This window comes from Rhinatrema bivittatum, chromosome 9, assembly GCF_901001135.1.
Source record: "Rhinatrema bivittatum chromosome 9, aRhiBiv1.1, whole genome shotgun sequence".
Classification (NCBI taxonomy): Eukaryota; Metazoa; Chordata; class Amphibia; order Gymnophiona; family Rhinatrematidae; genus Rhinatrema; species Rhinatrema bivittatum.
The window spans coordinates 73,739,227-73,755,317 of record NC_042623.1 but is presented as its reverse complement, the minus strand read 5'-3'; the positions used below and the strand labels follow the sequence as shown (position 1 = coordinate 73,755,317).

Below are 16,091 nucleotides of genomic sequence, written 5' to 3'. Positions count from 1 at the left end.
TACCAAATTAATTTACTACAACCCCCTACTCTCCGGACGCCCCCCCCCCCCCAAGACCTGCCAAATTAATTTACTACAACCCCCCACCCCCCCAAGACCTGCCAAAAGTCCCTGGTGGTCCAGCGGGGGTCCAGGGCTCGCAGACAAATCTTTAATAAAAAAGTAAAAATCTAACAAAACCCCCCACCCTCCTGACACCCCCCAAGACCTCCAAAATTAATTTACTACAATCCCCAACTCTCCTGAACCCCCCCCCCCCCCCCCCCAAGACCTGCCAAAAGTCCCTGGTGGTCCAGCGGGGGTCCAGGAGCGATCTCCTGGACTTGGGCTGTCGGCTGCCAGTAGTCAAAATGGCGCCGATGACCCTTTGCCCTCACTATGTCACTGGGGTCGACCAATGGCGGCGGTAGCCCCTGTGACACAGTAAGGGCAAAGGGCCGTCGGCTGCCAGTAATCAAAATGGTGTTGACGGCCCTTTGCCCTCACTATGTCACTGGGGCTACCGCCGCCATTGGTCGACCCCAGTGACATAGTGAGGGCAAAGGGTCGTCGGCGCCATTTTGACTACTGGCAGCCGACAGCCCAAGTCCAGGAGATCGCTCCCGGACCGCTCCTGGAACCCGCTGGACCACCAGGGACTTTTGGCAGGTCTTGGGCGGCGTCAGGAGGGTGGGGGGTTTTGTTAAGATTTTTACTTTTTTATTAAAGATTTGTCTGCAAGCCAGATGCAGCCATCAAAAGAGCGACATCTGGCTCGCGAGCCATAGGTTCCTGACCCCTGCCATAGATGAAGAAAAGTGTTCCCATAAGTAGCCTATAGCTTCACTACATCTGACATGATAACCCTTTCCTCAACTAGAGAGGATAAAATCTTTATATAATGAACACTATTTAATTGTTTATAGACACAGCTCACAGCATAAACACTGGACCACCCAAGCCAGCAAAGACCTGTTAAAGATAGTTGGAGACTATGAGCCCAAGGAGGAAGCATCAATCTCTATACTTACATTTTCAGGCACTCATTCACATGTCGCCACAGGGGGAGGGGGGTGGATTAAATAAATGTGGTCATCCATGAGCAGCAATTGCAAATAAAATGTTTAATTTCAGAAACTGAGTTATTCACCATTTATAAATACACTAAAACATAGTAATTGCAAAATTAGATTAGGACTTAGGTACAGTATTTTAACAAAACTACAGCTTTCCTAAAGGTGACAGGCAAATAAATGAAGACCTCCTCCCTAAGCATTACATGAAAAGAATTTAACACTTGAAAATAAACCTTTGCAAGATCTTAAGCAATAAGGACACGGAGAACATATTACTTAAAAAAAAAAAAATAATAATAATGCTGGCTAATGATCACATTCATGCCTGTGGGTTCTACAGCATTCTGTTGGTTGAGAAGACTAGCAATTCTGAAAGAACATGGTTACACAGAAAAGAAAGCAGCACACCAATCTCTAAGGCTCTTTTTTTGGAGGTAAAGGACCGGTTTTTGTTAGCTGAAAAGTACTTATGGTGTAAGGCCTTTTGCAGTTGGAAGATTGATAGAAACCAGTGTATTGTAACTGTATTTGCACAATTCTCTGAGCAGGTAGATAAGAGCATCAACAAAATTGAAGACTGAATTCAAACTGTGTATTCTTTTTTCATCTTGCTTCTCTAACATGTTACACAACAAGCAAGAAATTTACAGATGTTGGTAAAAGCGGCTAGGAGCTCTCGCAACACCTGTAGCACTTCTGTAATGCAAAACTTTTAAGAACAAAATATATTTCTAATTTGCTAAAAGGAGTGACTACACGCACTAGCTCTTGATTTTTTTTTCTCGTGTTTAAATTGCTAAGTCTTCTACAATAGTAATTACATGTCTTCAGTATATTAACTGTTTTTAAAGAACTTCTGGGTCTTGCACTTTAAGGTAGCATAAAAAGATGGCTTGGACTTAACCTCTTACATACAGCTTTCAATATGAAGTAACAAAAGCTGTTATGTTCTAGTTAAAGCAATGTTTGACTAAAATACAGTACCTGATGTTTTGTACACAATAATTGAATAAAAAAAACTACAGAATAAAACTGTTTACATCTTTGTCATTCTATTAAAACAAATGACTGTACTTTTTTACATATTCATTTATAACTGTGGCGATTAAAACCTACCTAGTCATTTCTTTAAATAATTTGACTAGATGGACTATTTGCTAGTGAGAACCTTTAAAAATATATATACACAATATCTGGCCTGAAGAACTACTAATAAGGCACATGTAGACATTATATTTAAAGCCCAAAATGTGAAACTAAAATATGGAATTAGTCACTGATTAGATGTCATACATGGCCCCTACAGGAGCAATTTAACAATCCGAGTTACAAATACAGTTAACAATATCCAGTAAAGCAACAATAGCTTTCATCTGGCAGTTTATTCCTTAGCCTCAATACTGAAAGTAGATTAAGGGGAGGTTTACTTTCAAAAAGATAAGCTTCTCAAAGTGTTCCATCACTAGCCTCGACTGGCTGAAGCTGCTGTTTTCATGTGATGTGGTGAACAGTTTTTCTGAAGGAATTATGCTTGGAGGACACCCAAGAAACCTAACTGCCAGCCTGGACAGTACTGGCCAAATTGACGTCTTTAAGTTCCAGTAAGCTAATGGATCACAGTTATGTTCAAGTACCTCTTCTTCCAAGTAGGTAAGCACAATTTCTTCAAGTAACTTTGTCTTTTCTTTTATATTTTTTGTTTTTCTCATATGGGCCATAAGGGACCAAATGTTATCTTCCACACTGAAGGAGGTTTTAGATGGTGAACCCGTATCACACCCATTAGAAACAGGTTTATCATCTGAGGTAGAACTCAATATTTCTAGTTCCCTGATTAAGTCTTGCTTATACTGTTCAGCCTCCTCTTCTGTGAACAAAGATGTCTTATATCGAGGGTCCAGAAGGGTTGCAAAAACATACCTTGGATCATGCAGTGTGGAGGACAATCTACAGACCATGGCTTCTTTCAAAGATTTTAACATCGTATCTATGCCCATTGTTTCTTCAAATAGCATTTCAATTTTCCTATTAAGAATGTGAATCATTGGAATCACCTGGCTTAGAGTGGCCATGTGCAAGCTCATCTCGCGACTTGCCGCCTCAAATGGTTTCAGAGCATGGCACACAGACTGCATCACTTCCCACTGGTCACAACTGATCAGCTCCCTGAAGCTACACTCAATTGACATTTCATCAATCGCTCGTTTTTGTTCTAATAAACGTTCAAGCATATGAAATGATGTATTCCACTTGGATGGAACATCCTGAATAAGCTGGTGTTGAGGCAAGCCATATTCTTTTTGGAGCTCAGCTAATTTTTCTTTTGCTTTTGCTGACTGATGAACTCGTTCACAGATCTTCCTTGCAATGCTCAGTAGATTCTGAACCATTCTCTGGCTCTTGATTGCCTCATTTACAATGAGATTTACAGTGTGACCAAAACATTGCACGCTTGAGTGCTCGCCTTCATTTAAAGTTTTTCCTATACTCTGGTTATCAGTCACAGTAATTCCAATTTGAAGGCCAACAGATGTTATCCAAGTTTCCCACAAGTATTCAAGCTGTTTTTGAATACTGATGCCACTATAGTCACAATCAATCTGTGATACATGTAAAAGTGCTGAGCAATGGTAATCTTCACACTGTGGCCTAAATGAAGATTCAAATGCCACCCAGTGAGCAGTAAGAGTCAAATATTCTCGGGTTTGGTTGCTCAGCCATATTCCAGATGTAAAATGGATTACACCACTTTCAGCTTCTTTCAGATGAGAGACAATTAATTGCTTCACATTTTCATACATTGCTGGAATTGCTGTCCTGGAAAAGTATGAGGATGAAGGTAAAGAGTATTGAGGTTGCAAATATTCAAGCAACCTGTTAAAACCAACATTATTTACAAACGAATATGGCTGAAGATCGAGTGCAATCATTTCAGCGACAAGACTTGTGATTTTTTTGGCAACTGGGTGAGTGTCACAAAATTTTTCATTGGCTTCATCGAAAGAAAGACTTCCTAGTAACTCTGAATTCAGTGGCACATGTGCATCTGAAGATAAAACAGTCTCTGAGCCACTGTCATTATTTTCTAGCACATTGTTATGAAACCGTTGCAAATGCCGCAGAAGGCAACTGGTGCCTAAGTTTGTTGGTTTTTTCCCCCTGCTTATTGTACGTCCACAGTGCATACATATCGCCTTGGTTGAATCCGCAGAGCAAATTGAAAAATGATTCCACAGTTTGGAGGTCTTTTTGCTATTGACAGGAAGCAGCACTTTATTATCATTTGTAACCATTGTAGGAAGGTCACTCATTTTGGAGGAGCACTCCGCAGATGCCAATGTTGCATATGGAGAATTTGCCAAACTAGCATCTATAAAGCTCTTCTGGTTCCCAATTACATCAGGGTGGCATCTAGATAGATGTCTCATTAAACAACTGGTACCAACATCCCCCTTTTTCCCACGACTTATCATACAGTTGCAGTATCTACATACTGCTTTTAGATTATCCATTGGAGACAATGAAAAATGATGCCAAACTTCTGATTTCAGTCTTTTCATTATCTTTTTATTTTGTTGGAAAACAGTGCTAGACTCGAACAACAGTGGACTTTGACCCTTGCCCTGCTTTTCTGGAGAAGACATGATAGAGGCATCACCTATATCTTCAGAAGACGACAGAGCAGTTGATGCATCTTCCATTAATACATCTCCAGAAGGGTGCACGTCTTCAGCAATCCGATCTGGAGACGACGAAACAGAAGTTGATTCTTTAATCATTTTTCCAGGAGATGTTACAGAATTCATCTCTCCAATGTCTGAAGGCAGTAAAGAAGGCAATAAAGTTGGAGGTGCAGAATAAGGAGGGGGTATGCTTGTACCACCTCCATTCTCTAGCAAAACAATGGAACGATGAGCCCTCCACATATGTCTTATCAAACAGCTAGTGCCCAGATCCTTACCGTTTTTGCCTCTGCTAAATTCATTCACACAGTGGATACACACAGCTTTAGAGTTGTCCAAAGGAGACAAATAAAAATGTTTCCATACAGCAGATCTTCTCCTAGAACCTGCCGAACTCTTTGGAACTGTAACACTTTTCTCTGCTACACTGTCAACCGTTTCATCATACTGGTTGGCAGGTGGATGTGTAGGCGACACAACTGTAGTTTCATCTTTGTTCAATTTCTCAGAAATTGACAAGTCTGAAGATATTTCCTCCGAGGACACGATAGAAACAGACTCCTCTGCTATTTGATCTGGAGAGGGTATCTTTGAAACAGATTTCTTAGATTTTGCAGGTGATAACACAGTAGTTAGATCCCCACCATCTTCTGGTTGTGGGGGCAGCAGAAGTGTAGGGGAAGAATAGGATATTCCTGGCATATTTCCATTTTCCTGAATCAGTACGGTAGGGTGTGCCCTCCTGACATGCCTCATGAGACAACTTGTACTAAGCTCCTTTTCATTTTTCTCTCTGCTGAATTCTTTCATACAGTACATACATATTGCTTTAGTACTGTCTCTAGGAGATATAAAAAAATGATTCCAAGCAGGGGACTTTTTCCGATTGCTAATGTTTCTATTTGAAAGAAGGCTTTGCGTCACTGCCTCCATTGCTACATCATAAAGAGTACTTGTGTACTGTGAAAACAGGGCTCCATAGTCCTCTTCACTTTCTGTAGATAAATATTTGTTAGGGGTTTTAATACAGGTTTGCTCCTTGTCCTCTCCTTGTTCATCACTGCTGTCAGTATGTTTGTAGTCCTCTTGCTCGCTCTTCACTTCAGTTTCATCCAAAGTGTGATTAGCTTCGCCATCATCCGGCTCAACCTTTAAGCTGTTTATTTTATCTATAACAAAATTATTATCCAGTGTTGGGAGCACTTCATTACTGCTATCCATGATTTGAGCTTATTCTCCTTCAGCCTTCATGAAGTCATAAAAAATATAAAAATGGGAATTTTGCTTTAAATTTGATTTGGTACACAAAAAGACACAAGAGCTGGAGAAGGCGTAGGCTTTTGTCCCTTTAATGCTATTTTACTGAGCACAGCAAATCTAGGGAAACAGCAAATCCTGATGAAAACTGAGAACTTAAATGAGGCAATTAATTTGTTAATTTCTTCCAAGATATGAAGATGTCATAGCAAAACTTCTGCTTTGATGACATGCTTTGTGCTGCAGGCATACATGTAGGTGGATGGGACATGTTTTTCTTCATCAAACCACAGTGACGTTCATCCCGAACATGTTGATCTTCTGAACCTCCTAAAAAGCAATAGAAAAACTTTTAATATCAAACTGAAATAATGCACAGAAAATTTTGAGATTACTACCTGATAATCTCCTTTTCCTTAGTGTAGACAGATGGACTCAGAATGAATGGGATAGTATCCGCGTGCTAGCAGTTGGAGACGGATCTGACGTCAGCACGGGGGTATATATATCCCCACAGGAAGCGTAGCAACTCAGTAATCTTCCTTGCAAAAGCTGTTATGGAAATGTGTACTGACGCTCAGTGAAAAGTGAAAACAGGATTCCCCTGACCGATTGATAGTAGCTGGAGACCGCCAGCATTCACAACCGGAGGGCGTTAACCCCTGGTGGAGTGTACGCTCGCATGGAACAGAAGACATGGCTTACCTTGAATCTGTGAAACCCATGTACACAGGCAGCTGGATGGGATGCTGAGTCCATCTGTCTACACTAAGGAAAAGGAGATTATCTGGTAGTAATCTCAACATTTCCTGGCGTGTAGCCAGATGGACTCAGAACGAATGGGATGTACAAAAGCTTTACTCCCAGCCTGGGCGGGAGGCTGCCTGAGGCCCATGTAGTACCGCCCTTGCAAATGCTGAGTCCTCCCTGGCCTGGACATCCAGACGGTAGAACCTGGAGAAGGTATGGAGGGAGGACCACGTCGCTGCTTTACAGATTTCTGCAGGCGACAGAATCCTGGATTCAGCCCAGGATGTCGCTTGTGCTCTGGTAGAATGAGCCTTGACTTGTAGAGGCAGAGACTTCCCGGTCTCTACGTAAGCTGCTCTGATAACTTCTTTAATCCAGCGGGCGATGGTGGGCCGCGAGGCCGCTTCACCTTGCTTCTTCCCGCTGTGCAGGACGAACAGATGGTCCGTCTTTCGTAGTTGTTGTGTCACTTCAAAATATCTGGGCAGCAGTCTGCCAATGTCGAGATGGCGAAATAAACGCCCTTCTTCAGATTTCTTCAAACCCGCCGTGGTAGGCAAGGATATGGTTTGGTTAAGATGAAACTGTGAAACCACTTTCGGTAGAAAGGAGGGGACCGTCCGAAGATGGATAGCCTCCGGAGTGATTCTGAGAAATGGATCACGGCAGGACAATGTTTGTAGCTCTGAGATGCGGCGGGCTGAACATACAGCCAGCAAGAACACCATCTTCACGGTGAGAGAACGGAGAGACAGTCCCCGAAGGGGTCTGAAGGTGGATCCCGCGAGGAAATCCAAAACAAGATTGAGGTTCCATAAGGGCACAGGCCACTTTAGTGGCGGACGAATATGCTTGACTCCTTGCAGGAAGCGAGAAACATCTGGGTGCTTGGCGATGGTCTTGCCATCCCTCCTGGGACCATAGCAAGACAGCGCAGCCACCTGAACCTTGATGGAGCTGAGGGAGAGACCCTTCTGAAGACCATCCTGCAAGAAATCCAACACAATAGGGATTGTGGTCGCATGGGGATTGGTGCCATGAGTGTCGCACCATGCTTCGAATACTCTCCAGATGCGAATGTAGGCGAGGGATGTGGAAAACTTGCAAGCTCGGAGGAGTGTATCAATCACGGGCTCCGAGTAACCTCTTTTCTTCAGTCTAGCCCTCTCAATGGCCAGACCGTAAGAGAGAATTGAGCTGGATCCTTGTGGAGGATGGGACCTTGACGTAGAAGGTCCCGGAGAGGAGGCAGGGGAAGAGGCTCCCCTGCCAGTAGTCTTCTCATGTCTGCGTACCAGGGTCTTCTTGGCCAGTCTGGTGCCACTAGAAGAACTATGCCCCAGTGCTTCTGAATCTTGTGGATGATGGTGCCCAGCAGAGGCCACGGAGGAAAGGCGTATAGCAGAGTCCCTGGAGGCCATGGCTGAACCAGGGCATCGATTCTGTGTGAGAACGGGTTGCGCTTGCGGCTGAAGTATCTGGGTACTTGAGCACTGGACTTGTCCGCCAGTAAATCCATGTCCGGAATCCCCCAGTGATCCACAATCATCTGGAAGGCTGTGGGTGACAGCTGCCACTCTCCTGGATTTAGGCTTTCTCTGCTGAGGAAGTCTGCTGTGGTACTGTCCTTCCCGGCAATGTGGACGGCGGAGATGTCCTACAGATTCGCCTCTGCCCAAGCCATCAGTGGGGCGATCTCCAGAGATACTTGTCTGCTTCTGGTTCCGCCCTGATGGTTGATGTATGCCACCGTGGTGGCGTTGTCGGACATCACTCTGACTGCTCTGTTCTTCAGTCTGTGAGCAAATCGAAGGCATGCCAATCGGACTGCCCGGGCCTCTAGACGGTTGATGTTCCACGCTGACTCTTCTCTGTTCCACCGCCCTTGTGCGGTGAGTTCTTCGCAGTGTGCTCCCCAGCCGCTCAGGCTGGCATCTGTGGTGAGCAAAGTCCACATGGGTGAAGACATCTTCGACCCTTTGCTCATGTGGTTGGACTGCAACCACCACTGCAACTGGGTCCGCACTCTGGCTGGCAGATGCAGGTGCGTGGAATAGTTCCGTAGACGAGGGCTCCAGCGAGAGAGCAGGGAGTGTTGTAGAGGCCTCATATGGGCCCTCGTCCAAGGCACCACTTCCAGGGTGGATGCCATGAGACCAAGAACCTGCAGATAATCCCAAGCTATGGGCCGACTGGCTCCCATCAAATACTGGATACGCTGCTGAAGTTTCATCTTTCTCTTGGTAGTGAGACTGACTGTGTCCACCCGGGTGTCGAACTGTACTCCCAGGTATTCCAGAGACTGGGAAGGCTTTAGGCAGCTCTTGCTTAGGTTGATCACCCAGCCCAAGCTTTCCAGAAGGGCGATTACTCTGTCGGTCGTCCGAAGGCTCTCCTCTCGAGATTTCGCCCGGATTAGCCAGTCGTCTAGGTAGGGATGGACCAGAATTCCCTCCCTCCTGAGTGCCGCTGCTACCACTACGACCACCTTGGTGAATGTCCGTGGGGACGTGGCCAACCCGAAGGGCAGAGCCCGGAATTGGAAGTGGCGTCCCAGAACCTTGAAGCGTAGGTAGCGCTGATGATCCGGATGGATCGGGATATGCAGGTATGCCTCTGACAGGTCTAATGCCGTGAGGAATTCCCCTGGCTGTTCTGCAGCCTTGATGGAGCGCAGAGTCTCCATGCGAAACCTCGGTACCCGCAAGTATCGATTGACTGACTTGAGGTCCAGCACAGGCTGAAAGGTGCCCCCTTTCTTGGGTACCATGAAATAAATGGAATAGTGTCCAGAATTCACTTCCCAGGCAGGTACTGGGATGATGGCTTTCAAGGACAGGAGCCTCGCCAGGGTAGCTTCCAATGTTGCCTTCTTGTGTATGGGACAGGAGGATTCCACAAACTTGTCCGGAGGGAGACGATGAAAGTCCAGATAATATCCCTCCCGGACAACGGCGAGGACCCACTGGTCCGACGTAATCTCGACCCATCTGGGGTAGAAGAGGGTTAACCTGCCCCCTATGGCTCCGCCCCCCAGATGAATCGGCGGACTCTCATTGGGAGGCGCGGCCTGGACCCGAGCCCGGGCCCGCTCCCCTCTTGCGCTGCTTGGTCCGAAAGGACCGATTCCTGGCCTGAGGGCGTGGTGCCTGATAGCGACCCCTGTAAGGAACAAAGTGCTGGGAACTCCTGCCCCTGGAGGGCCTTGGAAAGGCGCGTTGGCCCCTTCTGAACCGATCTTCCGGTAGTCTGGGCACTGGAGAGGCACCCCATGTACTGGCCAGTTTATCAAGGTCGCTGCCAAATAGGAAAGAGCCCTTAAAGGGCAATCTGGTGAGGCGTGTCTTGGAAGGCGCATCAGCTGACCATTTCCGGATCCAGAGCTGCCTCCTGGCAGCTACGGAGGAGGAAATCCCCTTGGCTGTTGTCCGGACTAGGTCAGATGCAGCATCCGTGAGGAACGAAAGAGCTGACTCCATGTCCGCCGCTGGAGCGTTGTTTCTAACCTGTGACAAACAGGCACGCGGCACCACTGTGCAGCAAGTTGCGATCCGCAAAGATAGAGCTGCCACCTCAAAGGTCTGTTTCAGAATGGCGTCCAGTCGCCGGTCATGAGGTTCCCTGAGGGCCGTCCCCCCTTCAACTGGAATAGTAGTGCGCTTGATCACAGCGCTAATCAAGGCGTCCACCTGAGGGCATGCCAGCAGGTCCTGGATAGCCGGTGCCAATGGGTACATGCTCGTCAGAGCCCGGCCCCCTTTGAAGGAAGCCGCTGGTGCCGCCCATTCTAAATCTATCAGTTGTTGTGCCGCTAGAATGGAAAATGGTGGGCTGTAGGATGAAGACCTTCCAGCAGGGGGTTCTGCGCGGAGGGCACCGAAGCGCTGGGACCTGTAATATCCTATTCTGCCAGACACTGAGACTCCAGGTCGGAAAGATCCTCTTTAGGAAAGAACTGCCTCATGGTTCTATATGGCTCAATCCCTGGGGGAAGGTCCCCCTCGTCCGGAAGTTCGGACTCGTCTGGTGAGACCTCCTGGTCTGACTGATCCGGACTGTCCAGCAGCGGGGGGTCCCGCTTGCGATAAGGGCGTGAGGGTCCAGGAACAGGATCCGCGGGCGCCGCCACCGCAGCCGCAGCCACTGCAGGGACCACAGGAACCGCAGGGCCTGGACGGGAAGCTGTTTGCATCTGTACGAAGGCATGAATCCCCTTAAAGAGATCCACCCAGGAAATGGAAGCAGCCTCTAATCGCCGGGGTACCAGATCCCCCGGGATTCCTGATTGGTCGAGACTGCCCCTAAATCCGGGGTAGCCCCTGGGCTACCCCGGATTTCGTGGCTGAGACCGGTCCTGGCCTAAGGGTCCCACGGCCTCCTCACATTGGGCACATAGGGAGTCTGGCTCTTCACTGCGCGTGGCCCTAAGCTGGCATGCAGAGCAGAGGCCAAGGGCCTTAATGCCTGAAGCAGGCGGCGCCGCCGCTGAAGACGCTGCTGCGTTCTGATCCATTGAAAAATATGCGCTGAATGCGTAATACAACAGGTGCACAATAATAATAATATGCGGCAGCAATGGGCGCTTAATACAACAGGCGCACAATAATAATAATATGCGGCAGCAATGGGCGCTTAATACAACAGGCGCACAATAATAATAATATGCGGCAGCAATAGGCGCTTAATACAACAGGCGCACAATAATAATAATATGCGGCAGCAATAGGCGCTTAATACAACAGGCGCACAATAATAATAATATGCGGCAGCAATAGGCGCTTAATACAACAGGCGCACAATAATAATAATATGCAGCAGCAAGATGCGCAATATGTGCTCAGCAATAGGCGGCCAAGAAAACAGCCCAAATGTATGCAATATGCACTCAGCAGTATGCCGTTAGCAATACACGCACTATGGCTCTCAATAGGCTCTCCGCAATAGGCGGTCAGCAATACACGCTCAATGGCATTAAATAGGCTTTCAGCAATATGCGGTTAGCAATATACGCTCAATAGCATTCAATAGGCTTTCAGCAATATGCGGTTAGCAATATACGCTCAATAGCATTCAATAGGCTTTCAGCAATATGCGCTCAATAGCATTCAATAGGCTGTCAGCAATATGCAGTTAGCAATATACGCTCAATAGCATTCAATAGGCTTTCAGCAATAAGGCCATATACGCACAAGGAGGAATAAACCTGCGCCGATTACCGGCGCCCTACCTGAATGAGGCCCCCAAAATGGCGCCCTCCTTGGCGTGCCACGCCGCCGATCATCTGTTCCTTCGGAGACCCGAAAAACGAGATGGACGCCTCACCTGAATCTCGGCGCTTCTCGGCTGGAACCCAGGCGGTCTCCGGCTGCGGGGAGAGTGGGCAACTACCTTCACCACCGCGTTTGAGGATATGCACCCGCTGCCTCATCCACGCCGGGACCGAGGCGCCTCGTGAGCCTCACCGGAACCTCGCCCAGGGGCTGTGTCCCTGCCGCGCTTCGGCCGGACCGAGGACTTAACCTCCGGGGGGATCACGGGAATCACCCCGGGCAGCTCAACTGGGGGAGTGACCGTCGGGTATCACCGCAGGAGCGCGGGGCTCGATATTTTCACAGAAAATAGAAAGTAGAATCTAGAATTATAAGAAAAGAGAAAAAGATTAAAGTAGTCTTGGAAAGCACGCTCGACTAGCGTGCAGGCACTCCAAACTGCTTTGGAGATGGAAATTACTGAGTTGCTACGCTTCCTGTGGAGATATATATACCCCCGTGCTGACGTCAGATCCGTCTCCAACTGCTAGCACGCGGATAATATCCCATTCGTTCTGAGTCCATCTGGCTACATGCCAGGAAATGTAATATTTTGCCAAAGTCCAGTTGTTACATTATTATTTTGACCTTTTTTTTATGGTGCACTAAACCAAGATGCTCTACAACAAATTTCTGTTATATGCTCATTGAAATTAGAGGAATATTCAAGTTATAAATTTCTTATGTATCTAACAGAGACAACCTTTTAAATGGATGCAATGTTATTCCCAAGAAATAGGGACTAACATTTCAAAATGTGGTATTTTGGGGTGAATGTTTGATCTAAATGTACAAATATGATAGTCTCCTTCCTGTCTGAACATAAGAACAGCCACACGGGATCACAACAAAAGATTCATCTAACCCAGCATCTAGTCTCCTACAATGGCAGACAGTGGATGCTTAAAGAAAGTGCATAAGGGATATGCAGAGTTATTCACGTGCTGTCATACCCTTTCCTGTTTTTGGCAGTCACTGAGCCTGGGGTGGCAACCCTGCCGTGTTAAATAGTCTGAGATCCATCTGTCTTCCATAAATCACACCATTTATACCATTTGCTTACTGCTGCCTCTCACAATGCCCTGTGGCAATGAGTTCCATAATTTAACCATTTCCTGTCCGAGGTACTTCATTTTGTTTATTTGTAAGCCTGCGATCTGGATTAGCAAGGAGAAACTACTTCCACATTTGCCTACAGGAAATCCTGTAGGTGGCACGATAAGAAAAATAAATGAATACATTATATAAACCTTGACAGGCTGAGGCAGTAATCCGAGCATTAAGAAACTGTGTTGGTTTTCAGTTCACATTTTAAAACTCAGATTACATTTTTTTTTTTTTTTAACTCCTGCTGCAGTAAGCTAATGAAATGCAAATACAGTGGGGGTTTAAAAAAAAAAAAAGAAAAGAAGGTGCATTTAGCGTAAAATGTGTTTGGCACAGGTTGCACACATATTTTAAGTTGGGAAGGGGGCGAAGGTATCGCTGACAGGCCATAAATGATGGCAGCCGCTGCCATTTTGCTGGATAAATGCCAATTTATCTGGCTAACTAGAAGTGGCTGCTGGATAATTGAGTATGTATTCCAGCTATTTGGCATGGATGACTGCTACTTAGTCAGCTACGTATTTATCTGGTTAAGTAGCTGTGAACTGCACCAGATAGCTGGAAAAGTACTGACTTATCCGGTAAGTGTCAGCTATTACCTGCTGCCAGATAGCTGGATGCCAGTACTTATCCGGTAAGTGGCAGCAGCGCTACTTAGCTGGATAAGTACTAATTTATCAGTGGACATTTTTAAAAACATTTCCCTCCTGCCCCTCCCCCCCCCCCCCTTTTTTTTTTAGGGAAACTTAACTCCAGCTCTGACCGGGAGTTGTTTCCAGCACTAAACAAGGTGCGCTGGCCAGATGCAGTCTCTCTGCATTGGGCAGTACTGCTTAAGGCCCTTATTTGCAGGGATTTGCATAAGAGGGCAAGAAACAGTGCTCCCATTTAGAAACGCACATTTCTGCATGTAAATACTCCTCGCTGCATCAGCAGTAAGTTTTGCACAAAGAAAATGCGCATTGAAGTGCAGGCAGAAAAATTATATACTTTTTATCTTAAAACAAAGAAATAAGTATCAGCAATGTGTTATTTTATATTTATCGCTATACACTGGTGTTTTCCCCACTGAAAATCATGGCATGTTTTCACTAATCAAATTTAAGTTCTGACTGCTGCAAAACTTTTGACACAGTTACCCCATCATGTATTGTATTACTGTAACAAATTTAAAAATAAATCTGTCTTATGTTCTGAATGTTTCAAGTTAAAGAGAAATGAGGAATCCATTGTTACCATCAAGGCTGGAAAAATCCCAGGCACTAGGGCACTCAGACGCCTAAAAATTTGCACCTGCTGGGGGGCAGAGGAGCTGTGGGCCGCAGGCATGAAAGAATTTTTCATGTTGGGCGAGGAGCTGGGCCTGGGTGGGTTGGTAGCTACTACAAAAAGTGGGCATGGGACAGAAAAGAAGCCAGACTCAGGTACGTGAGAAACTGCCACCTCTGCAAAGTTAGAGAGGAGCTGCCATGTGCAAACCACCAAATTAAAAAAAAAGGAGTGAACTGCACAAAATCAAAGCCATTCAGTTTTTTGGGTTTTTTTTTAACCCTGCCTCCTAAAAATGTGGATTAGCACCTGAATTTGCCCAAAATGTTTCTACCCCTGGTTATTCTACACAAGTTGTCCACCTCTTGCTGTGAGAACTATGATCCACAAACATCATGGAATGTCGAGCTTCCCTTCTAAGCGCTAGTACTGATCCAACTTTGAAGATAATTCATTTTAGCAAGAATTCTGTAAGCCAAAAATAATTAGGAGCTAGTTAAAAGGGTAATGTTTAAACAAGTCTGCAATCACACTATTAATCCTTGCTAATCTCCATCTCCCCAGTGAACACCTACACTTTTTGTCTACTTCTAATGGCTCATTAGAAAGCTCATGAGCTGTAGGTTTTTGAAAAATGTTGGTTTGGTTTGCACTGTTTATGTAATGTGTTGGCAGAGTTAGGCATGCAATTGGTGCAGGCAGGGTGAGTGCACAAAGGGATGTATATCACATTTGTGCATGCAGGCACCTGTCATCAGGATTAGCACAAGCAATAACACTAGTACGGCTGATCAAGGGACATGGTGTTGCCTTACAGCTTCAACAGTCATGCCAGCAACAACATAAATTCATGCTCCAATCAAACTTCAACCCAGGCAGTAATAAATGGGGAGGTGGATCCATGCCGGAAGACTAATGGATTTGGAAAAGCTCAGTGGCTCACTGATAAGAGGACAAAGCTTGGACTCTTGGTAGAAGAATGTGTTCCTTGGATGGGACAGGCTTCGGAGGCTGCAGAGATTCACAGCTCCAGCATGGGGTGGGGGAGAAGTCAGGGCCAATGCTCTTCAGCTGAAAGCAAGAAGCCAGGCACGGAGCTCGATATCATATTTATTTATTTTTATGTACCAACATTCGATCTGACATCACATCGGCTTACAGTAAATAAATGGAGCGGCTTTCTTATTATTTCTTACAATATAACTTAGAATCAACATTAACTGAATTCTAGTGATTTTTTAACGAGATGCATGCAACTCATCGAGCTGCGAAGACAGAAAGCTTGGCTGGTGGCTATCCAGTAAACTAGATCAGTCTTTAAATATTAAACTCTGGTGCGATAGGTACCTTTCATGACTCGTATCATGCTAGAAAATTTTACAAGTCTTGGAGCTTGGTTACTACAAAAAAAATTCACAGCTCTGGAAGAAAAAAATCAAATCTTTGGCACACACCATAAACTGTAACTAACCACTGCCACTGCAGAACCAGACTTGCATATCCCCTTTTGGCTATGTGAAAAAGAAAGAAGAGAACTTGCCTTTCCCCTAGGTTAGATTCATTCTGGTAGCCGAGACTGGCAATATAAATGTCAAGCAAAGAACGACATGGATGGAAATTCACTTAGAGTTACTGTGCAGTTCTCATTCAGGGCAAGATGG

The 16,091-nt window shown here is 45.8% G+C and overlaps 1 protein-coding gene across 1 annotated transcript in view; it reads right to left on the bottom strand.

Moving 5' to 3' along the window:
• Positions 1 to 1,084: 1,084 nt before the first annotated feature.
• LOC115099007 (zinc finger BED domain-containing protein 4-like) overlaps positions 1,085 to 16,091 on the bottom strand; it is a 45,424-nt gene continuing 30,417 nt past the window's right edge. Inside the window, exon 2 of the mRNA XM_029616234.1 lies at positions 1,085 to 6,325. Coding sequence (XP_029472094.1) covers positions 2,450 to 5,959 — 3,510 coding nt within the window. The 5' untranslated portion in view covers positions 5,960 to 6,325 and the 3' untranslated portion in view covers positions 1,085 to 2,449. The remainder of the gene's footprint in view (positions 6,326 to 16,091) is intronic.